The sequence below is a fragment of the Ursus maritimus genome, unplaced genomic scaffold (genome assembly GCF_017311325.1).
Source record: "Ursus maritimus isolate PB19 unplaced genomic scaffold, ASM1731132v1 scaffold_7, whole genome shotgun sequence".
Lineage (NCBI taxonomy): Eukaryota > Metazoa > Chordata > Mammalia > Carnivora > Ursidae > Ursus > Ursus maritimus.
This window is the reverse complement of record NW_024426885.1, coordinates 36,828,347-36,848,542: the sequence shown is the minus strand read 5'-3', so window position 1 is coordinate 36,848,542 and position 20,196 is coordinate 36,828,347. Positions and strand designations below refer to the sequence as shown.

Below are 20,196 nucleotides of genomic sequence, written 5' to 3'. Positions count from 1 at the left end.
GCTCAAAGTTAGGAAGATCTGAGAGCTGGGGTTTGGGGAGGAGGGAGGTTCGGGAGGTTCCTGCCTTAGAAGTGTCTGAATTCAGGCTGGGGGCTGCTTGTGCCCTTCTGCTGTTGGGGGCGGGCCTCCATTCCCGGGGGCTGAAGGAAGCTGTTCCCCACTGGCCCAGGATCCAGCCACCTGAGCCAGAGGCAGTCCTGGGGCCACTCTGGGGGCCGGGGCAATGTAGGGCGCAGGGTCTTGGCTCCTGGAAGCTCTCGTACCACCAGAATCTATGGAAATGACTGTGAGCTCAGCACGCCAGCACGCAGACTCTCTGAAGCAGGTGTTACCTGTGCCCTTTTGCAGATGAAGCCCTGAGGGCGTGGCCACTGGCAGGTCACTGGGCGGTCTGCCCGAAGAGCTGCCAGCGCCACCTGGCCCCACGTGGGGCTGGAGGCAGCCTGCGAGGGTTCGATGCCCAACGCGGGGGTGCAGACCTGCCTCTAAGGAACTGGAGTGGGAAGAGGAGGCGACGGAGGGAGGGACATGAGCTTGTCGTGAATAACAGGTGTATTAGAGAGGTGGGGAGAGGCCGGAGGACTGGAAAGGGGAGGGGGCTGCACTTGGGGTGGGTCCTCCTCCTCCCCCTGTCTCCCTTCAGACTACCGCACCCCTGCCTCTCCCCACTCCCTGTCTGTGGGCACTGTGCCCCTGGGGCCAGGCTTCCACCCCCCCACCTCCTCCATCCCCCCACCAGCTCAAGGGTCTGGCATGCAGCTGCCCCCAGCTAGTCTTGGCTCTCTGGATTGGGTTTTCTGCCAGTTAGTGGGATCCAGGGTGGGGGTGGGGCTCTGGATCTCTCCCTCTCCCCGGGCACCCTGCAATGGGGATAGGACTGCGGAGGCCATGTGAAGTGACCTGTCTGTCCACTGCTGGACCTCTGGCTTTTGCTGCCATTGTCTGGTCTGTGAAATGAGTAGGGAAACAGCAGGATCACAGGATAGGGGAGATTAAGTGGGATGATGGGGGAAGGAAGGGAGCACTGCCTCTTCCTCCTGACCGGTCTAGCTTGGGGACTGAGGCCTTAGTCTGGCCATGGGCTTCGTGAGGTGGGCCCCTTGGCTCACCCACTGAACACGCAGCTTTCTACTCCTCCCGCATCCCCAGTGGGCAGGTTCTTGGTTATAATTTAGAGTCACAACGTTCCAGAGAATCGAGGCCACCTTCACCATCCTGATGGCCTTCTCTTGGCAGGGGCAGCCCCCTCCCACTGCTGGCCCCCCTCAGGTGGTGTGACTTGACAGGGTCCAAAGAGTAGGTGAAAATCTTCGCTGCTGCAAAGGATCCACTAAGGGTTTACCAAAACGGTCTGCATATGCGCGAGGAATCCTGTAAAAGTGTTGGGGGGGCACACATATAACAAGCATTTCATTTACGAACTTGTTTTGTCTTGTTGCCTCCTGCTTAGAGTTCCCTGCTGTGTGAAGTGAGGGTCCCCTCAGCCAATTCCTCTCCCCAGTCTGCACGCCAAGGGGGTCAGCTTTGGATCCCAGGAGAGCCTCCTGGAAGAGGTGTTTCATCCTGGACAAACACCAGAAGAGTATCCCCGGAGCCCCATGTAGGCAGCAGAGGAAGGCAGGGAGGGTGCCCTGCCCGCGGTAGCCCGGCATAGAGCCGCATTTAGCATGGCTGAAAGATAATCAGGAAATACTTGTTTGGAAGTGAGCAAGCAAGACGTGCTCCAGGGGAGATTTCTAGGGAGCCAATGGGGATGGAAGACTCATAGGTCTTGGGGCCTGGCACCAGCCCTTCCCTCTGCTCACCGTGCTCTTCCTTTTCTAGAAGTCTCCTTTAGGAAGGCCAGTCTCTCCACCTGGTTAGGTTACCATCTGCTCTGTCCCCACACTCCTGATGCTCTTCTCCTCTTCCTCTTCCAGAGCACCGATCCCCTTCAAACCCCTAGTGGCACACCCATAGATATGAATCATCGTGCGTGGCAGCCACAGTCTGCTCCAGTGGGCGTCCCGGGGGCATAGAGAGCCTTGGTTCCTTCATTGGTGGATTCCCAGTGTCTGGGCAGGTCTTTGGTAACATTTGTGGATAGATGGATGGATGGGCAAGGAGTAAGGGTTCTGTGGGACACCCCACTTCTACTGCACCCCAGTGCAAATGATTTTAGGGAAGCAGACAGCCCTAGAAGGGTGAGGGGAGCCATTGTGCTCCTGCCCAACCTTGGCTGCCCCAGCGTCCCCAGCAGGTCTGGGCTCTGTGTGTTGCTGGTCCTGGTCCAAGTAGCCAGCATGATTTTCTCCCCGGTTGCAGCCTCTGAGTGTGAATGAGGCTCGTGCCTGCTCCCACCAAGGCTGGATTTTTCTGGAACCAGGATGCAACCCAAGACAGCTTTCTGAATGCGCTCATTCTGGAATCTCTGCTAAAGGCTGCCCTCCTGGTTAAGCGGCCCGCCAGGCTGGGGTGACAGGGCTGGTACCCAGCTCCCTCCAGGAGCACTTTCTCTCTCTCTCTCCCTCCCTCCTCCCCTCCTCTGTCTCTCGGTCTCTCTTTCTCCTCCAGCCAAAAGAGGGGAGACTGGCAAGATGTGTAATTTTCAGTTGCTAATTGTGATGCCCCGCAGCTAGCTGAGCTAAAAATAGTCTTCGTTTTTGTTGAGTAGGTTAAAATATAGCAGCCCACGTGCTGCCTCCAAAAGCAGCCCTGGCGAAGCCTGGCAGAGGCACGGCCGGCAGGCCCTCTCCCACCTCCTGGAGCGTCCCTGGGGACGCATGCGGGATGGGCCCTGAAGGCCACGTTTGTCCCCGTTTTCCAGGAAGCTAGGATTCTTAACTTCGCATCCGTAGATGAACTTCTGGGAGCCCATCAATCCGTGGAATTATGTGCAGAATGCCGTGGGAGTGTGCGTTTATCCGCATGTCCAGGGCGGGGGCCTCAGCCTTCGTCCGATGCTCAGAAGGTCATGCCCCAGCCAGGGACGTTGATGAGCAGAAACGACAGTCCTGAGAAGGAGCAGGGAAGTGGGGCAGACGTATTTGCCGCCGCCTACCCGAGCAAGGGCCGCGAACTGCATGTCCTCGTCTGAAACATGGGTGTCTCTGTGCCGCCCCCCAGGTTAGGGGCATGGCATCAAGTGCGACGTGTGATGCCCAGCCTCTGGCTGGGCTCCAACTCCTGATGACAAACATTTGAAGGTTAGTCAAAAGAAAGCTTATCCCTGCTTCTGTGTTTCTCAGAAATTTCCAGAATTGCAGATTCCACGATCTGGAAGGGGTCCGAAAATTCTGACTGCCCTGGGAACCTACCCCTGTTCTCCCCTTCAGCGTCGAACGGAGGCCTGACACTGCCCGGCTGTGGCAGGGACTGTCCGCTCCGTGGGCTCTTGTCCCCCCTGTTGACTGGCGCAGAGTTGGCCTTGCCTGAGGTTGGCCAGTTATCTTTTGTGTTCCTCCGTTAGTCCCTCTGGGGCTGAAGGAAGTGCTTGCTTCCTGCAGATGCCCTGGGTCGGGGTGGAGCCCTGCCTCTCGTTTCCCAGGACATGTCTTGGGGGGTAGAGCTGGTGGGAGCCCAGCAGTGGTGCAGGCCACGGCCCCTCCCGTGATGAGGCTCCTGCCCCACCTGGCTGCTCTGAGTAAGGCCCTGGGGGGTGAAGCAGTGAACTGGAGGCTCCCTCCAGGGCTGGGAGGCTGGAGACAAGGGCCGGTTCGTGGGAGAGGAGGCCGTGGGCACGAAGAAGTCTCCATGAAGGTGGACGGGGCTGTCCGGACAGCCGTGAACACAGACGGCTCGGCACACAGCGCAGTAATTGGATGGTTTCTCTAGAGTCAGTGTCCTTTATAATCCGTCCCCGAGTATGTTCAAGTAAACTGTGACATCAGCTCGTCCGCTGTGGGAGTGTTTTCCAAGACTGTGGGGCGGTGTCAGGCTCCCCTGGGCCTTGCTGGGCAGCTCAGTACAGGGAGCAGGAAAAGCCGTCGGGAAGGAGGGTGACCCTTACCCAGGCCTGGGCAGACAAGGGTGTATGGGACACGCAGTGATGGGCCCGTTTGGGTGCTCACAGCAGGCTCTGGCTCTCGTACTGAGGCCCTGGCCTGGAAGGATCTGGGTCTCCATCAGAGCTGCAGCTCCCAGGCTCTGGGGGAGATGGCAGTGGGGTGCAGGGTCACAGTGAAGGCCTCTGGAGTCTGTGAGTAGAAGGACGGTGCCCCAGGTTCCAGAAGGTACACACAGGCACGGGGCATGGCTGTCCCTCCCAGGACTCGTCTGGCTTTTGCACGTATGGCCAGACGCAGATGCCCTCCTCTGTGTTTTGCTACCCCAGATGGGGGGGGGGCACGGACCCCACGGGGCCCCAGTGTGCTAGGGCCACATCGGGAAACACGGTGGCAGAGTGGCACTCACATCTCGAGCTGAGGTCTCTCAAAGAGGCTGCAAAAGGGAATTTGATTCATAATCTTCCACAGAAAAGTCCTGAAATCCCTCTTTCCCCTCTCCACCAGGTCTCTCGGGGCCCTGGGGCTGCCTGTGTTCTCGCCACTCAGTCTCTCCCAGTCTCCAAGACCGTCTGCCCCCACCCACTGTGCTGCCCTCTCCTCCTGGGCCCTCCGGCCAGGCAGTGTGTCCACGCTCGGGATGCTTGTGTCCGCGTGTGTGTTCCTTAGAAACTGCGCGTGTGCAAGAGGCGGGGCAGCCGCAGATACTCAGAAGCGAAGTAAGTTGGCTGAGTGCCCTAAAAGGGGCCTTCGATCTGAGTCGCATGGATGCAGACTTCCAGAGCGTACCCCGCGGGAAGGCCCCCGGGCGTCCAGGACCATCTGCAGGCAGGCCGTCGGCTGGGCTGAGCAGAACGCAGAGAACAGGGTTTACCTTCTGTACTGGCGTGTGAGCCCTTGCTCTGGGCCGGAAGCCCTTCTCCCCCCTGCACCCCCCACTCCTGCTGGGATGTTCAGGGGCCAGTGCCCTGCCCCATAAGCTTGGCCATCAGCATGTGCCTGTTGCAGGCATGGCGAGGGGGACAGAAACAAGACAAATGGATGCTCTTCTCCGAGCCCAGCTTCCCCAGAGATTGGAGCCTGAGCCAAAGCTTATATGCCAGCACTTACTGGGGGTGTGGTCCCAGGGAATCAGGGGGGAGGGAAGGGGAGCGAATGGAAACTAGGGATGTCTTCCTATAGGAGTCCGTCTCATTGGATGTCTTTGGAGAGGCTCTCCAAAAACTGTTATATTTCCAACAGTCCATCTGGGGTGAGGAAGGGGAATTTACCTCTGCCTCCCATGTCCCATTGATCCAAATTCACCCCTGGGGTGTAACCTGGTCCTCTGACTTCTGGGTTGTGCATGGGGCATCAACAGAGGCACAGAATGTGGCCTCAGTGAGAACTCACAGCTGAGGGCAGGAGGCATGTAGCCTGCTGAGGATGTGAGGCTCTAGGCCAGAGGCTGGAGGTCAGAAGCATGGCAGCCAGTGCTGACCACTCAAGTGTCACTGAGGCCAGGCACAGAGGTGGTGGCCCACAGTGGCATCTAGAACCACTCCCAGGGGGGCTGGCTTCCATGTTCTCATCTAGCCTTCACCACCCTGCCAGGGGAGTGGGGCAAGAAATTATATACCCAATTACCAGCAGAGGAAACCGAGGCTTCCCCATTATCCTTGAGACAGCGTGTGTCTGCTGACTCCATTCTGGACTCTCCCACTGAAGTCCCAGACCTGAACCCCCATGAAAGGACTTGGGCATGTGTGGGTGGATGGTCATGGTTTGGGGTGCAGACAAGGAGCATTCAAGGAATGGAGTTGCAGGAGGCTGGGGTTTTCCCAAGGTCATGTGCTTTATTGGACCATGGAGTGGGAGCAGGAGTGAGCCCTGAAGCAGGGGTAGCTGCAGGACCCCACGGTAGCCACTTCCTGTTCTGGGGAGCAGCAGCAGGTATGCCAGATGGAGCGGAGTGGTGGGGGAACCCCGGGAAGGGGCAGAAAGATGAAGAGGTCAACGGTGCAGCTTGTTGCTTGGCCCACCTGGCCTGCCTCAGCTTCGGCCAGCCTCCTGGACACTGCTGGTGGCAGGTTGCAAAGGGTCCCTCAGACTCGGCCTCTGCCAGGCCAGTCCTCCCGGCCTGCCCCCATCCCATGCCAGCCACCACGGTGCCACTGGCAGGACAGGAGCAGTGGGAGTGGCCTCTCACCTGGCACCCCAGCACCCTTTGGGACTTGGGGCCCAGGGGCAGGCAGGACTCCTCCGTAGATGCCCCCAGAGAGTCGAGTAAAACCTCACTAAAATCAGGCGCGAGCCAGGCAAGTGCTGGCTCATGGCTGCTGCCTCCACCCTCGGAGCCAGGTCCCTCCCGCCTGCACCAGGTACCTGGGCCCCGGGCCGGCCGGACGCCCACCTGGCCCCGTGGGGAAGGTGGGGGGCTCGTGAGGCCCAGCTTGCAGGAGATGGTGAATCACTTTCACCTGGCTCGCAGGGAGCCGAGTGCGTCTGTGATTAGAAGGTGCTTGCCTTCCTGCCTGAACGGAGGAGGAGCACAAGGAGGCAGAGGGGATGGGGTGTGAGTCCGTCTCCCACTTCCCGCCACGGGCTGCTGCTTTGTCCGGGGGGCCAGCTAACATGGAGCGGGGGTGCGGGTTCCAGCCTCAGGCGCCAGGGAAGTCGGTACGGAAGGCTGGCCCAGCCCGGCTCCGTCCTCCCCCGTCCTGGGCCTGGCCTCAGGAGGCTTCCAGAGCTCTCCTCCCGGTGTCCACAGCCTCCGGTCATGTCTGGGTGTAGCCAAGGGCAGCAGAGGTGAGTGAGAGGCTCTCTGTACCCCCTGCTCCCGTTTTCACCTGGAAAACCCTGAAAACCGCCATGGCAGACAGCACTCCAGGCCAGTTATGTCAGGGTTGTGGGGCGGCGGGGTGGGCAGAGTGTTTTCTTAAGCCCCCCGGTGCTTGTGGTGTCCGGCCGCAGCCCTGACCCAGGCGAGGCAGGCTCTCCTCACTTGCAGGCGTCTCCAAGGCCGAGTATGTCCCACAGAAACGCGGTCTTGACTCAGCTCACGGGGCTGGAGCTCGTCCTGCATTTTCGCGAGGCGCCAGGTGGAGGTGCTGCTGGGTGGGCCCCGCATGGGGCAGCGCGGCTTTCGGAGAGGATCTAAAAGTCCCGAGAACCAGGGGGGGGGGCTCCGGACGAGTTCCCTGCTGATGCTGCTGCCTGGTGCTGCTGCCGTAGCTCTAGCACCGCCCTGGCTTGAGAGCGTCCGTGCGGGGTCGGGCTCTCAAGGCCTCTGCAGGCCAGCGTGTCTAGAATAATCCAGCGCTTTTGGGTCCTGGGCAACCCACACGGCCTGTGCGGGGTGCTGAGCGGGCATGTCTGTGGGCGTCGGCTCCTCCGGGATGGGGAGGTGAGAGCGTGTCTCTCGTGCAGCACTTTACACAAGTGCCCACTTCATCCTCCCAGCAAATGTCAGACAGCCCGCCCTGTGCCCATTGCACAGATGAGGAAATAAAGGCTCCTCGAGGTTGAGGATCCTGACAGAGCCTCAAGTGGCCGGGCCAAGCTCAGGCTCAGGTGTCCCTGCCTGCCTTTGCGGCCGTCCTGGCCCTGCTGCGATCTAGCTGCGTGACCTGGGCCAGTTACTTAGTCTCTCTGTGCCTTGTCCTCATCTGTAGCGCTTGGAGAATAAGGGGATTTGTGGGGATTCTTGTGAGGATTACTGAGATGACTCGCATTGGTGTCACTGATGGCTCGTGTGATGTACTCCGTCTGAGCTTTGTTTTGTATTATGAGTTTGCTTGCTGTGTCTCCCCCCAACCCCCCGGCGAAGGGGGCCAGTTGGGGACAATGACACACATCACGTGGCCAATGATGGCAGTTCCTGCTCTTGCTGGGATGGGAGGGGAGGACGCCAAGTACAAGAACAGAGGGGCCCACGGGGCCAGGTGGGGCGGCCAACAGAAATGCCAGCAGGCAGAGGGCTCCGCAGGGGTTGTCCCCATCCCCACTTAATGGCCGCAGAAATTGAGGCTGGTTAGACTTGGCCAGGGGCAAGGAGCTGGCTGTTGCAGAGTGGGATTCAAACCCGAGGGTGCTCTTAATCTTTGCCACTTGGTGCTGCACCTGGAGACCCCTCAGTGCTCGTGGCTGGGGGTGGGGCTCTGTTAGGAACTGAGAGGCCCCCAGGACCCGTGAGCTCAGTGCACAGAGGAGGGGAAAGAGGAGGACAGGTGGACAGGCAGCATTTCTGGGTGGGTCCCCGGGCAGGGTAGATGCAGGGGTGGTCCCATACAGCCCCCGTGGGCCCTCCCTGTTCTCTGAGTGGGTTCCAGACCCTTGCCTCGAAGCCTGCCTTCTCAGGGGACCCTCAGTGGTGGCTGTGCCTCCATCCACAGGCCCAACCCAGGGCTTCAGTCTCTCTAACGTGCCTTTATAAAAAGTGCGGATTTCAAAACTCAGCCTCTTTGCACTAAAAAACAAAGTCATTTAAAAAATGATAAAATGGATGTGTCATTTAGAAAAGTTACCATATAGCTACAAATGTGTAGAATGGAAAGTGAGTCTCCTTCTCCAGCTCCCTTGGAGTAAACTCTGTAATTGGTGTGGTGGTGAACGGCCACGAGTTTCTCTGCATTTATGTAAATTTATATTGATGTCATTGAAAAAATGGGCAATATGGGATCTTGCATGGTCGGGGAGTCCAGTTATGAGGTCCTCAGCCCAGCTGCTCCAGGAGAGGCTACCACCCCAAGCAGAAGGGATGGGCCTCTCCTGGCAGCTCCTTCCTGTGGCCTTCTGGGCTGTGATGGGCGGGGCGTGGTGGGGTGCCCTCAGACCCCGCTGGGGGTGAGGAGCCTTGGGGGAGGAACAGGGTGATGACTCCTGGGCTGGCTATGGGCAGGTGGCTGCCCAAGACACATGGACTTGAGCAGCCTCAGAAGCCCCCACAGACAGCTTGCAAAGGCACAGATCAGGGACTGTGCCCGGGTTTCTGAGTCAGGTCATTCTTGTGCTTGGAGTCCCACTGTCTCCTGTCTCACTCAGAGGAAGAGCACATGGCCCCCTATCCCCCAGGTGTGTATAGTCTTGTTTGTTATTCCTCAGACTGTTCTCCCTGCTTCTTCCCTCTAACACACACTGGCCTCGGGACCTTGGCACCTGCTGTCCCTTATGCCTAAAATGTTCCTTTCTTATTCCAGGATGCTGCATGACTAACACCATCAGTCTATTCCAGTGGTACCTTACCTGAGGCTGCCTTGACCACTCCTACATTGCTTCATGTTCTCCTCCTCCATAGTTTCTCTTCTTCCACTGGGATGTAACCCCAGGAGGCAGGGTTTTGTGTGTCTAGGCTCCAGGAATGAGACCTGGTATGCACAGTGCAGGTGTTGAAGAAACATTAATCAGATACCCAGTGGCTGCAGGGGCTGCCAAGGAGCCTGCCTGCCCACCTGCGCTGACCTCTAATGCCCATCCTTGGGTGGGGTGTCCCTCCTGGCCCTGCTGGGGCTCGCACTGTGCATCTACACACACTCAGGATGCAGGCTGGCCTGGGAGGAGGAGGGCCTGGCGGCTGGGCCTGTGATGCCTTTTTCTTCTTCCCAGGAAACTATGCCCCAGACGTCCGTCGTCTTCTCCAGCATACTCGGGCCCAGCTGTAGTGGACAGGTGCAGCCCGGCATGGGGGAGCGAGGAAGCGGGGCTGGCGGCTCAGGGGACCTCGTCTTCCAAGAGGGACGCCTCATCTCTGGGTCCCTGGAGGCCTTGATGGAGCACCTGGTCCCCACAGTGGACTATTACCCGGATGTGAGTGCCTAGGGCCTGGAGACGGGTGGGACTGCTGGAGGCCACCTAGGTTCCAAGGGAGGTTGCTTCTGGGATGGGGAGGGAGGCCCAGACAGAGCTGGGGAGGGGCAGGCCATCAGGGAGCCTCAGCCCTACTTCCTGCTCTGCCCCCTGTGCCCAGCCTAGGGGAGAGGAAGGTGCAGTGACTTCCCTGCTGACCCCAGGCAGCTGCGAGAGGGCCTTGATGGCACGAGGAACCCCGGGCAGCTGTGAGAGGGCCTTGATGGCACGAGGAACAGGGACCTGCGCTCTGGACAGGGTCCTCAGGAAGAGGAGTCTAAAGGGCAAGGCTGGTGCCTTGGGGTCCTGCTGAGGGTCTGCCCAGCGTGTGTCCTGTCCCTGAGCTGGGAAGTTTGTTTTGTGCATGAACTGCCATAGTCTAGAAAAAAGGGAGACAGCCCCGCCATGCCTGGCCGGCATGCAGACCCCCAGGCACATGCCTGCGTGGGCAGGACTGGCCTTCGGCAGCAATTCGAATGCACCCTCTTCATTTCAAGATGCCGTTGGTACATTCTTAGAACAGAGAAAAAGAGTTCCCTTGTCACGTGTGGCTTCCCTTTTGCCTTCAATAGGGGACATCTCTTCGCAGCAGTGGTGTTGGGCCTGCCTGCTCCCTTTGGAAAGTCAAGCTGCAAAGGCCCCCTCCCTCCTGAGAGCAGAGCTGTGCTCGCTGGCCTCGGCGAGCCAGACACTGTTGCCTGGGAGGGTTGGAGAGGAACTGCCCCCCTCCCCTCTCCAGCTTGTATCTAATGGAGCCAACTCAGTTTCTGGGTGCCCCCCCGGCCCCTGATCAGGCCTCCTCCCTCCCTCCTGGGGCTCCGTCTACTCCATCCTACTTGAAAACCCTCCCAGAGCTGGGCTGGGACTGTATTGGTGGTGCGGACCTGGCAGCTGAGGGCCAGGTGGCAGAGGCGGAGAGAGAGGCCTGAGGCAGCCTAGGGCAGGGCATCAGCCTCCCAGGGGCTGGCCCCTCCAATCCCAGCACCGCTCTGGGGCCTTGTGGGGGGAGCTACTCCTCTTTTCTGTCTGTCCCAGAGGAGCCTCCCCCAAACACTACACCCTGGGATCACAACCTGCTTCCCAGGAGAGCGTAAAGGGGTGGTAGAGCAGAAGGGTCGGGCTGGCAGAGGCCAGCTGGGCATCAGCTCATCTGCCAAGTTCCTGGGTTCCCCCAGCCTTCCTCCACTGCCCCTGCCCCATGTATGCGGGCAGCTGGGGGATGCGTGCACACCACTACATCTCTGTGCTCCTTGGAAATGCAGGGCTCCTCCCTGTGTGCTCTTCTTGCCTTGGCTGAGAACTCCAAGGTGTGATGCCTGGGTGACTATCATCACACGTCTGAGCCACCTGCTTAGAAGGGGCCACCGACCAGCTGGGATCTCTGAGCACCCATGCTGCACAGCCTGGGGACAGGACATGGGAAGTGTGTGTGTGTGCACGCACACGCCTGTGTGTGTTGGGGGGGGGTTGAGGAACCCCTGCTGTTCCCAGGAGGGTTTCCTCCAGTGGCCTCAGAAGGCTGCATGCGGGCTGTGAGGCCGTGAGGCCCTGAGGCCTGTTCCACAAGGCCTGTGTTCTCAGCAAACATGGCCCAGCTTGCTCTGGACTGGAGTGAAGAAGACCTGCCCCTTTGGGCCCAGAGTGTAGACAAAGGGTCCTAGGTCCCCCAGCCTGCAGCAGCCATGTAGGGGAAGAATCCCCAGGAGAACCCCAAGCAGTGTCCCCCACTTCCAAGTCCAACCTGTAGGCCAGCGTGGAGAGCTCACAGGTGCTGACCCATGTCAGACGAAATGCTTCAGAGAACCCTTGGCTCTGGGCCCTGCTCCCTTTCAGCTTAGATCATGAGGACCCCTCAGAACCTGTACCACACGGCCCAATGACAAGGGCACAAGGATGTGGGACAGAGGGGCCCTGGTGTGCCAGGTGGAGATAAGGCCCATAGCTGGTTAGTGACCACGTGCAGAAGTCCCCTATGGCTGGGTGCTGGCTCCAAGAATGCCCCACCCTGCCCCCGACTGGCCTCCACTGGCAAGGCCAGTGGCGATTGGGAGAAGCACACTTGGAGCCTGGCCTTGGGAGCACTGTGGACTGGGTGATAGGCTCCACTGGTTGGGAGAATCCCACCAACATCCAAGGTCGGGTGTTCTCTCCCATCACGGGGTAGGGCAGAGCGTAGAGTAAGACTGCTGGGAGCTGAGCTTGTCAGGGGAAGCGTCTGGGAGCTGCCGGGAAGGGGGATTCGACCTGTGCCTTGCAAGGAGGGGGCGGGACTTGGGTAGCAGTGAGAGAAAAGGAAGGGCGTTCCAGGTGCAGCAAAGCATGCAGGAGGAGGCACAGTTCCTAGATGGTGCTGGGAGGCCTGGGGGGTGGCTAGACAGGCTCTGACCACACCTGGAGGGGCCGCACCAGGCCTGATCTATTCTTGATCCTCTCACCTTGTCTCTTTTCGTCAGAGGACATACATCTTTACATTTCTCTTGAGCTCCCGGGTCTTCATCCCCCCTCATGACCTGCTGGCCCGTGTTGGGCAGATCTGCTTGGAGCAGAGGCAGCAGCTGGAGACGGGGTCTGAGAAGGTAAAGGTGCTGATGGAGGCTCCCTGTCTCTGCGCCCCCGGCTCCCCCTTTGCTCACACTTGGGGGAGAAGCCTGCTCTGAGTAAGCCGGCGGGACGGGTCCGGCTGACCCAAGCCCAGGGCCCTCCCTGACTGGGCAAGGTTGGCTTGTCTCTGGCCCCCTTGGCACCCCTGGGGCATGGGGTGCACACAGAGCCAAGCACTCTTCATGGGACGCTGAAAGTAACTGTTTTTGGTGGGCACTCACACCTCTTTCCAGGAAAGGGCCACAGCAGACAGCACTGTTAGCCATCCTGGTCAGCTCCAGGACCCCCAGCTGGCAGAAAAGCTACCACTCTGCGGGTAGGGGTCAGGTGGCAGCACTGTCAGGCTGACTGCTGCTCAGAGTGGTCTTAAGTGACTTCAGTAGGGCTCTTTGCCCCTGTTGTCTCTTCTGATTGAGCCAGGCTTTGGGTGGCCAGGGTGACTGGGGGCATGTGCTTAGGATGAGGCTTTTAGAAGCCCAGTCTGGTGCAGAAGATGGGGTGGTGGGTACACGGTCCGAAAACTGGCAGGGCCGAGTCTGGGCTGTGGCAGAGCATGTCCTGCCCCTGTTTGCTGATGACTTTGTCCTCTACCTTCCCTCCACCAGGCCAGGCCTCCTGTCTTTGCAGCACAGGCCTCTGAACTGAGTCTCCTTGTCAGAGGAGGCCGTCCCAGGGTGCAAGGAGACAGGCTTTGACTGCAGAGGATTAGGAAAGGCTCCTGAAGAGACAGGTGGAAATAAGGCAAAGTGGGATGGGTGGGGAGAAGAAATTATAGGCGGAAGTTCAGCGTGGGGACAGTAGAAGCCTGAGTGGAGCCTGGGGTGAGCCCACAGGCCTGTGTTCATGGTGGGTGACATGTACCACAGGGCCTCTAAGTTCAAGGCTCTAGCTCCTGCTGAATGTGGGGTGCTGTGGTCATCCGGTGGAAGTGTCAAGGCCTTCTGGATGCTGCATGCACTGGACTCTGGCCAAAAGGAGTGGCTGCAGGGAGTGAGGTGGCCAGCTGGGAGAGGCTCTGTCAGGCATGAGAAGCCATCGCTAGGGAACCAGCTGGGTCCATGGCCAGGATCAGGCAGGCTAGAGGCAGCTCAGCAGGGGTGGGGCAGATGCTGGGGATGTGGGGATGAGTGGCTAGAGGCCCAGCAGGAACAGTCCAGGTCGGGCAAATACAGGTAGGCAGGGAGCGGGTCAGTGCTGAGGAGGAGCCATGGTGGGCACAGGAGGGGTGTGGGCACATGGAGTCATTTCAGTGGGACAGCGTGGGGCTGGGCACTGAGGACCAGCTGGAACACTGTGGCCAAGCATTCGGCACAGCCTCCTTGGCCTTACGTGCGTGTGGATCCAGGGCAACAGCAGGGGTGCCTGCCCATCTTTAATGACATGAAGTTGGGAGAGGGATGCCTCTGAGTGTTTGCACCCCTTCCCAGCATCTGCCAACCCGCTTTTAACTGAGAGGGGGCAGGCAAGAGTCTCTCATTTTTAATAATTTTGCTTGGTTTTCATTGTTGTTGTTTTAAATGGGTAACTTCTAATTAACAACAAGGGAAACTAGTTTTCTATGTCACAGTAGTAAGAGGATGAATTTTTTGAAGATGAATTTAAGTGAAAGAGCTGAACTAAGGGCAGTATGAAACAAAGCAAGTACAACAAAACCGCAGGTGGACAGGGTGGGGGATGCCCGTACCTAGCACCCTCACCCCAATGCGGGGAGGAGGGGAGGGAAGGTCTTGCAGGCGGTAATGGGTGTGGGGGTGTTGAAGACCTGGGGGAGATGGGGAGGCTTGTGCCACTTGTCATCTCGTCACCTGCTCTGGAGGGTGACTTTACTCTCTGCCGTGCTGCCCCAGGCCAAGCTGAAGTCCTTCTCAGCCAAGATTGTACAGCTGTTAAAGGAGTGGACGGAGGCCTTCCCCTACGACTTCCAGGATGAGAAGGCCATGGCCGAACTGAAGGCCATCACCCACCGGGTCACACAGTGTGATGAGGTGAGGTCTTCCTTGGACCCCGGCAGAGCTCCCTGGGTAAATGTTCAGGGGAGGGGGTCTACTCTCACAGGAGGGTAGGTCTTCAGGGATAGTGCTGTCAGCCTTCCAAGAAGACTGCGGGGTGGCTCCATTTGTGCCCAAGAAGACTGCTCAGCTGTCCAGCAATGCGCCAGGCTTACCCTCGGCACCCTCTGCATGTGGGAGACCCTGTGGCCTGAGTGGTGGGCTGGAATGAGCCCAGGCCCCACCCTTTCCTGGGTTTGGGGTGAGTGGAGTGGGATAGTAAGAGGTTGCAAGAGCCTGTCTGCGTTTCTGGCCCCCAGCTCACTGCTGGTCTTTTGTGGAGACAGGAAACCTGGAAGGTGCTCTGTGCACTCAGCCCCTTCTGTCTGGCTGGACGGCTCAGAAGGCCCAGGGAAAGCTCTGGGCAAGGCCAGGGCTGTTCCCACCCAGACAGTGAAGGTTCCTGGTCCTGGAGGAAGCCCTTCCAGATGCTCTCTTTCCAATTGTGCCCTCCCCCTCCACCCCCCTGCTGTGGGAAGGCCAAAAGTAGTAGCTCAGCTGGACACCCGCGGGGAAAGCCATGGTTTTTAGACCCAGAGGCCTACCCCCCAGGATAGCCAGCTGAGCCCCCCTCAGCAGTACTCAGAGGAGCTCACACTGTATTCATTGTCTTCAAAGGCCCAAATGCTCATGGCAGGTTTGAGTAGGGATGTGGGTTCAAAGTTAGGCATATCCTTAGAGACGAGATGGGTTCCTCGGGAGAGGTGGTGGTCTTGCCAACCCACACCAGCACCTTCACTGTCCCCTATCCCCATAGGAGAACGGCACAGTGAAGAAGGCCATTGCCCAAATGACACAGAGCCTGCTGCTGTCTCTGGCTGCCCGAAGCCAGCTTCAGGAGCTGCGGGAGAAGCTCCGCTCACCAGCCATGGATAAAGGGTCTGTCCTCAAGGCTAAGCCGCCAGCCACTCAGAAGGACATCCTGGGTGTGTGCTGCGACCCCCTGGTGCTGGCCCAGCAGCTGACTCATATTGAGCTGGTCAGTGCTGCAGTGTGCCTTGTCTGGGGTGGGGGTGTATTCATCAATGCTAACTCAAGGCTGCTGGACGCCCCCTGCATTTTTCAACAGTGCTGCAGGGCCTCCCTAGCTGGTCTTCTTGGCGTGTCAGGTGAAGCTCACTTGCCAGCTCCAACCACTGCTTCTGGGTCCCTAGGATCACAGCAGCCCTGTGTACATGGGAGGGGCTGGGGTGATGGGGACTGACCCAGGAGGTGAAGGGCTTGGAGGGGGAGAGCCAGTTTTCCCCACCCTATCACCTCATCTTGCCTATGTCGTGGGCTGGGAAGGTACCCTGCAGCTAGCAGCCACTGCCCCAAGGCTTCTGCCTCACTCCCATGAAGCCCTGTTTCCTCCCCTCACAGGGGAGGGTCTTTCAGACCCCTGGGGGGTACATTTGGTGGGAGGCAGGCAGGGCCTGCCCACTGGCTGGGTACTCTGATCAAGGAGGGGCTGTGGTACACACCTGTAAGGTCTTGACTGCTACTCTGAACGTGGCCTACACCTTGAGTGGGGGGCCTGCCCAAGAATGGTAGGCTTGTCACCCTCCTGTGCTCTTTGCCCATCCTAGGAGAGGGTCAGCAGCATTCACCCTGAGGACCTGATGCAGATCGTCAGCCACATGGACTCTCGGGACAAGCACAGGGTGAGGGGCTACTGTGTGCTCTGGGGTGGCCTTAGGGTGGGCCTGGTACTATATACACCCCATGCAGGGTGGGGGCCTCACAACCAAATGGATATGGGTCTGGCCTGGTGCCTGCTCCAAGGGGTCAGCAAACAGCAATACAGGGTCATACATACTGGAAGGGGGCCAGTGTTCCCAGGAGCCTGGAGAGGGGGTGTCCTGGGAGACCTGGATCTGTCTAGCTGCTCACACCCCACCATTGCTTTCAGTCTCTTTTGGCCATGACTCCTACTAATTTCTGGGGGTAGGACTGGGGCAGCACCTGCTGGCAGGGTCCTCAGGCTCCCTGTGACCTGTTGTGTTCCACCAGTGCCGAGGGGACCTGACCAAGACCTACAGCCTGGAGGCCTATGACAACTGGTTCAACTGCCTTAGCATGCTAGTGGCCACCGAGGTGTGCCGGGTAAGTGCTGCATGGCCCATGTGGGGGGGCAGGGGGGCGGCACTGTCACTTCTCCGAACCAACAGGGCTGCCTGAGGCTGACTTCTGTACCCCTCAGATGACGAAATTTTGAAAGTGGAGACAGAAGCCTCCATTGCCAGGGCCACTAAAATCCCTGTTACCCACCTCCCGCCCCCAGCCCCCTGGCCAATCTCACAGTGATTATGAGACACCCATCCATGGGGTACCAGCACGGTCTGTGAGTTTATCTGGGGCTCCCTAGTACTCTCAGACTGCTCTCCTGCCTCTGCAGCCCACAAACATCTCCCCAGCCCTGGGTCGGACAGCTCTGAGGACCCAGAGTAGCTCCTATCCAGGCTGCCCTTAAGGGACGGGTGGTGGAGGGGATGCTCGTGTGGTGGGCTCACCCTGAGGCTATCTGGCTGCTCTCAAGGTGGTGAAGAAGAAGCACCGGACCCGCATGCTAGAGTTCTTTATTGATGTGGCCCGGGAGTGCTTCAACATCGGGAATTTCAACTCCATGATGGCCATCATCTGTGAGTGTCCAGGCCCCAGGGGCTTCCTGTCCAGCTTCTGCATGGCCTGCCTACCCCTGCCCTGACCTTACCTGCTGTTCCCTGCAGCTGGCATGAACCTCAGTCCTGTGGCGAGGCTGAAGAAAACATGGTCCAAAGTCAAGACGGCCAAGTTTGACGTCTTGGAGGTAAGCACTCAGCCTCATCCTACATTGGCCCAAGGAGGGGTAGATCTGCCCCTTTGCTCAGAACCCACTACCCACAGTGCCATCTGGGGTAGGGCACGTTGAGCTGGCCTGGCTGCTCTAGGAGGTGAGTAGCTGAAGCCCTCCTTGGCCCTTGGGACTTTAGTCAGAACTGGCATTGCCTAAAGCAAGTTCTGGGGAGTGCTTAGGAAACAGTTATGACAAAAGTTGGCCCATGAACCTTGTGCTGGGTGATGCTAAGCCGCCTGGCCTTTTCCTGGCTTGAATTCTTGTGTTCCTGGATCACCTGGGTGGCCCAGGAGTGGACAGGCAGATTCACTTGCAGCCTTCCCTGATGTATTTGATCACAGAATCCATTTTCTGCCAATGTCTTGTGGAGCTTGTCAGGTTTGGTAGGTGTTGGTCCAAGTAGAGGGGAAAAGGAAGGTTTTGTGAAAGGAAAAAGGTGAGACCCAGGCTCAGCAGGGAGGGGAAGAGGTGTGTGTGTGAGCTGTGAGACTTCTCTATAACTCCTGATGATGTTTCGACCCAAACCCTGTACTGAGCCAGGTGCTCACTTCTAGAAAGGAGGCCTTTTCTGATGACAGTTCAGGGCTGCCCCGTGGGGAAGGGCCTTCCCCATCACTGTTTCCCACTCTGCAAAAGGGCATTCTGAGCAAGTCACAGGTGCAGGGAGAACACTGCCCACCAGGTCCTCCTGTCTGCCCACAGCATCACATGGACCCATCCAGCAACTTCTGCAACTACCGTACTGCCCTGCAGGGGGCCACGCAGAGGTCCCAGATGGCCAACAGCAGCCGAGAGAAGATTGTTATCCCTGTATTCAACCTTTTCGTTAAGGACATTTATTTCTTGCACAAAATCCATACCAACCACCTGCCCAATGGGCATGTTAACTTCAAGGTGAGCTCAGCCCCCTTGTGGTCTGAGGGGAGGGGGGCCAGACTGTCCCAACACAAGGCAGAACAGACCCCTCAGCCTTATCCTAGGGCAGGCAGAGGTCCTGTCGCAGAATGGCCTGTAGGACTAAAAGCTTCAGGGTGGGTTATGTGTGCTGTTTGTGAAGTATAATGGTGGCCCCAATCCTTCTGGGTGGATGATCTGGTTATAGGGCTTGGAGCCACAGGGAATTTGCATTTACCCAGGACCCTGGTCCCAACACTGACCCCAACAGGGAGACAGAGAAGGGGCTACTCCTGGGGGTTTGGGAGTGAGGAAAGCATTAGCTAAGCAGGGACTTGAGCAGAGAGAAGGAGGCAGATTTCCAGATAGAAGCTAAGGGCAGCTGGCCAAGGGTGAAAAGTAGGACAACGGTGATTGGGGAGGTATGGGGGAAGTGGGGTTGTCCAGTGTTTACCTCACATAGGTAAGGGGTAGGAAGGAGTTAGGGACCCTTACACAGGCCCTGAAGAGTGAGAGTATGGCATGTTCTGGTTGGTGGTGCTCTGCTGGGTGTGGCTGACATACCTGCCTCAACCTGGAGTCCCAGATGGGGCCTTCTTGGGTCTTGTATAGGGGAGGCACAGATCCTGCTGCAGCCAGATGGCCTAGGCAGAGGGCAGACAGAGTAGTCTTAGGGACACTTATTGGCTCTGATATTGCGTCAAATGCTGCTATGGCCACAAAGTCAGCTGAGTAGGGTCACTGTCCCATCTTGCTGGGATGCAGAATGAAACCAGAACCTATATCCCTTGCCCTAACCAAGGATTTCAAGCTTAAGGTGACAAATGAACATCCAGTTCATCTTCTGTGTCTTCAGAAATTTTGGGAGATCTCCAGACAGATCCATGAGTTCATGACATGGACTCAGGTAGAGTGTCCCTTCGAGAAGGACAAGAAGATTCAGAATTACCTGCTCACGGCACCCATCTACAGCGAGGAAGGTGAGGCCCAGTTCTCCACGGCAGCACACTCACCTCCCCATACCATACATGTCACCCTGACTTCCCCACATCTAGGGCCTCTGCCCTGGAAGGCAGGCCTGATCACTATCCCCATGCTACACAGGGGAAGCTCAGCCCACAGGGCTGAGTACATGAGGGTGGGCTGTCAGTAGATAACAGGAGGAGGACAAGGAGAGATGGGGCTCTGGAAGCCACCAGAGAGAGCCAGAACAGGGGTGGGTTCATGCTGCAGAACCATGAAGTTTCTCAGTCCCTAAGCAGGAAGCTGGGAGCTCTAGACCTCATGGGGCCTGGAACCCCAGGCAACAGAGACCTGTGGAAAAGCCCAGACCAGAGGTCACTGTCTTTGCCCGGGCCCAGCTGCTCCCTTAGAAAGGAAGGGATAGCTGGTGTGGTAGGCAGACTGACTGCACATGGACACGGGTTCTGAGGGGCTTTTCATCTCTCAGCTCTCTTCATCGCCTCCTTTGAAAGTGAAGGTCCTGAAAACCACATGGAAAAAGATAGCTGGAAGACTCTCAGGTAAGAAAATTCCAGGGACAGGCCTAGAGCCCCTGAGACCAGTCCCATGCCTGGATCTACAGGAAGGGAGAGGACTGGGGAGCATGACGGATCTGCCCTTCTGAGAGGCAGCCAGGGTAACTCCACACAGGCTGCCAGTAGGTGGGAGGCTGAGGACTTGGGTCTGAGTGTCCTTGACGCTTCCCCTGATGGCCGGTTCTTAGAATCCAGGCCCTCCCCAGTACTGTGGCCTGCCAACCACCTGACCATTTCCTTGTGCCCTGCCTACCTCTAGGACCACTCTCCTTAACAGAGCCTGAAGGCACGGATGCAGCCTGCAGACGCTGGATGAAGCACACACATGCACTGAGTTTTAATCTTGATTGATAAGGGTTGAGATGAGGAGGCCTCACTGGTTGGGGTCCATTTTGTATATAACTTTTATGAAAAAAAAAAGTAATTATTTCATGCATCAACCTTTGGCACTTACAAAGTTTTTTTTTCTGTCGTTTATTTTAAATAACAGGGCA

General features: G+C 58.1%; 1 protein-coding gene across 4 annotated transcripts in view; it reads left to right on the top strand.

Moving 5' to 3' along the window:
* RASGEF1A (RasGEF domain family member 1A) overlaps positions 1–20,142 on the top strand; it is a 29,132-nt gene extending 8,990 nt beyond the window's left edge. The window contains exons 2-13 of one of the 4 annotated variants that reach the window (XM_040624080.1): positions 9,567–9,767; positions 12,260–12,382; positions 14,255–14,392; positions 15,213–15,434; positions 16,024–16,098; positions 16,448–16,540; positions 16,974–17,076; positions 17,164–17,243; positions 17,973–18,164; positions 19,021–19,144; positions 19,615–19,687; positions 19,962–20,142. In XM_040624080.1, coding sequence (XP_040480014.1) covers positions 9,567–9,767; positions 12,260–12,382; positions 14,255–14,392; positions 15,213–15,434; positions 16,024–16,098; positions 16,448–16,540; positions 16,974–17,076; positions 17,164–17,243; positions 17,973–18,164; positions 19,021–19,144; positions 19,615–19,687; positions 19,962–19,986 — 1,449 coding nt within the window. In that variant the 3' untranslated portion in view covers positions 19,987–20,142. Of the gene's footprint in view, positions 1–4,490; positions 4,703–9,566; positions 9,768–12,259; positions 12,383–14,254; positions 14,393–15,212; positions 15,435–16,023; positions 16,099–16,447; positions 16,541–16,973; positions 17,077–17,163; positions 17,244–17,972; positions 18,165–19,020 lie in introns of all 4 variants that reach the window. The other 3 variants (XM_040624079.1, XM_040624078.1, XM_040624081.1) reach the window with 3 other exon arrangements.
* The last annotated feature ends 54 nt before the right edge of the window (positions 20,143–20,196 follow it).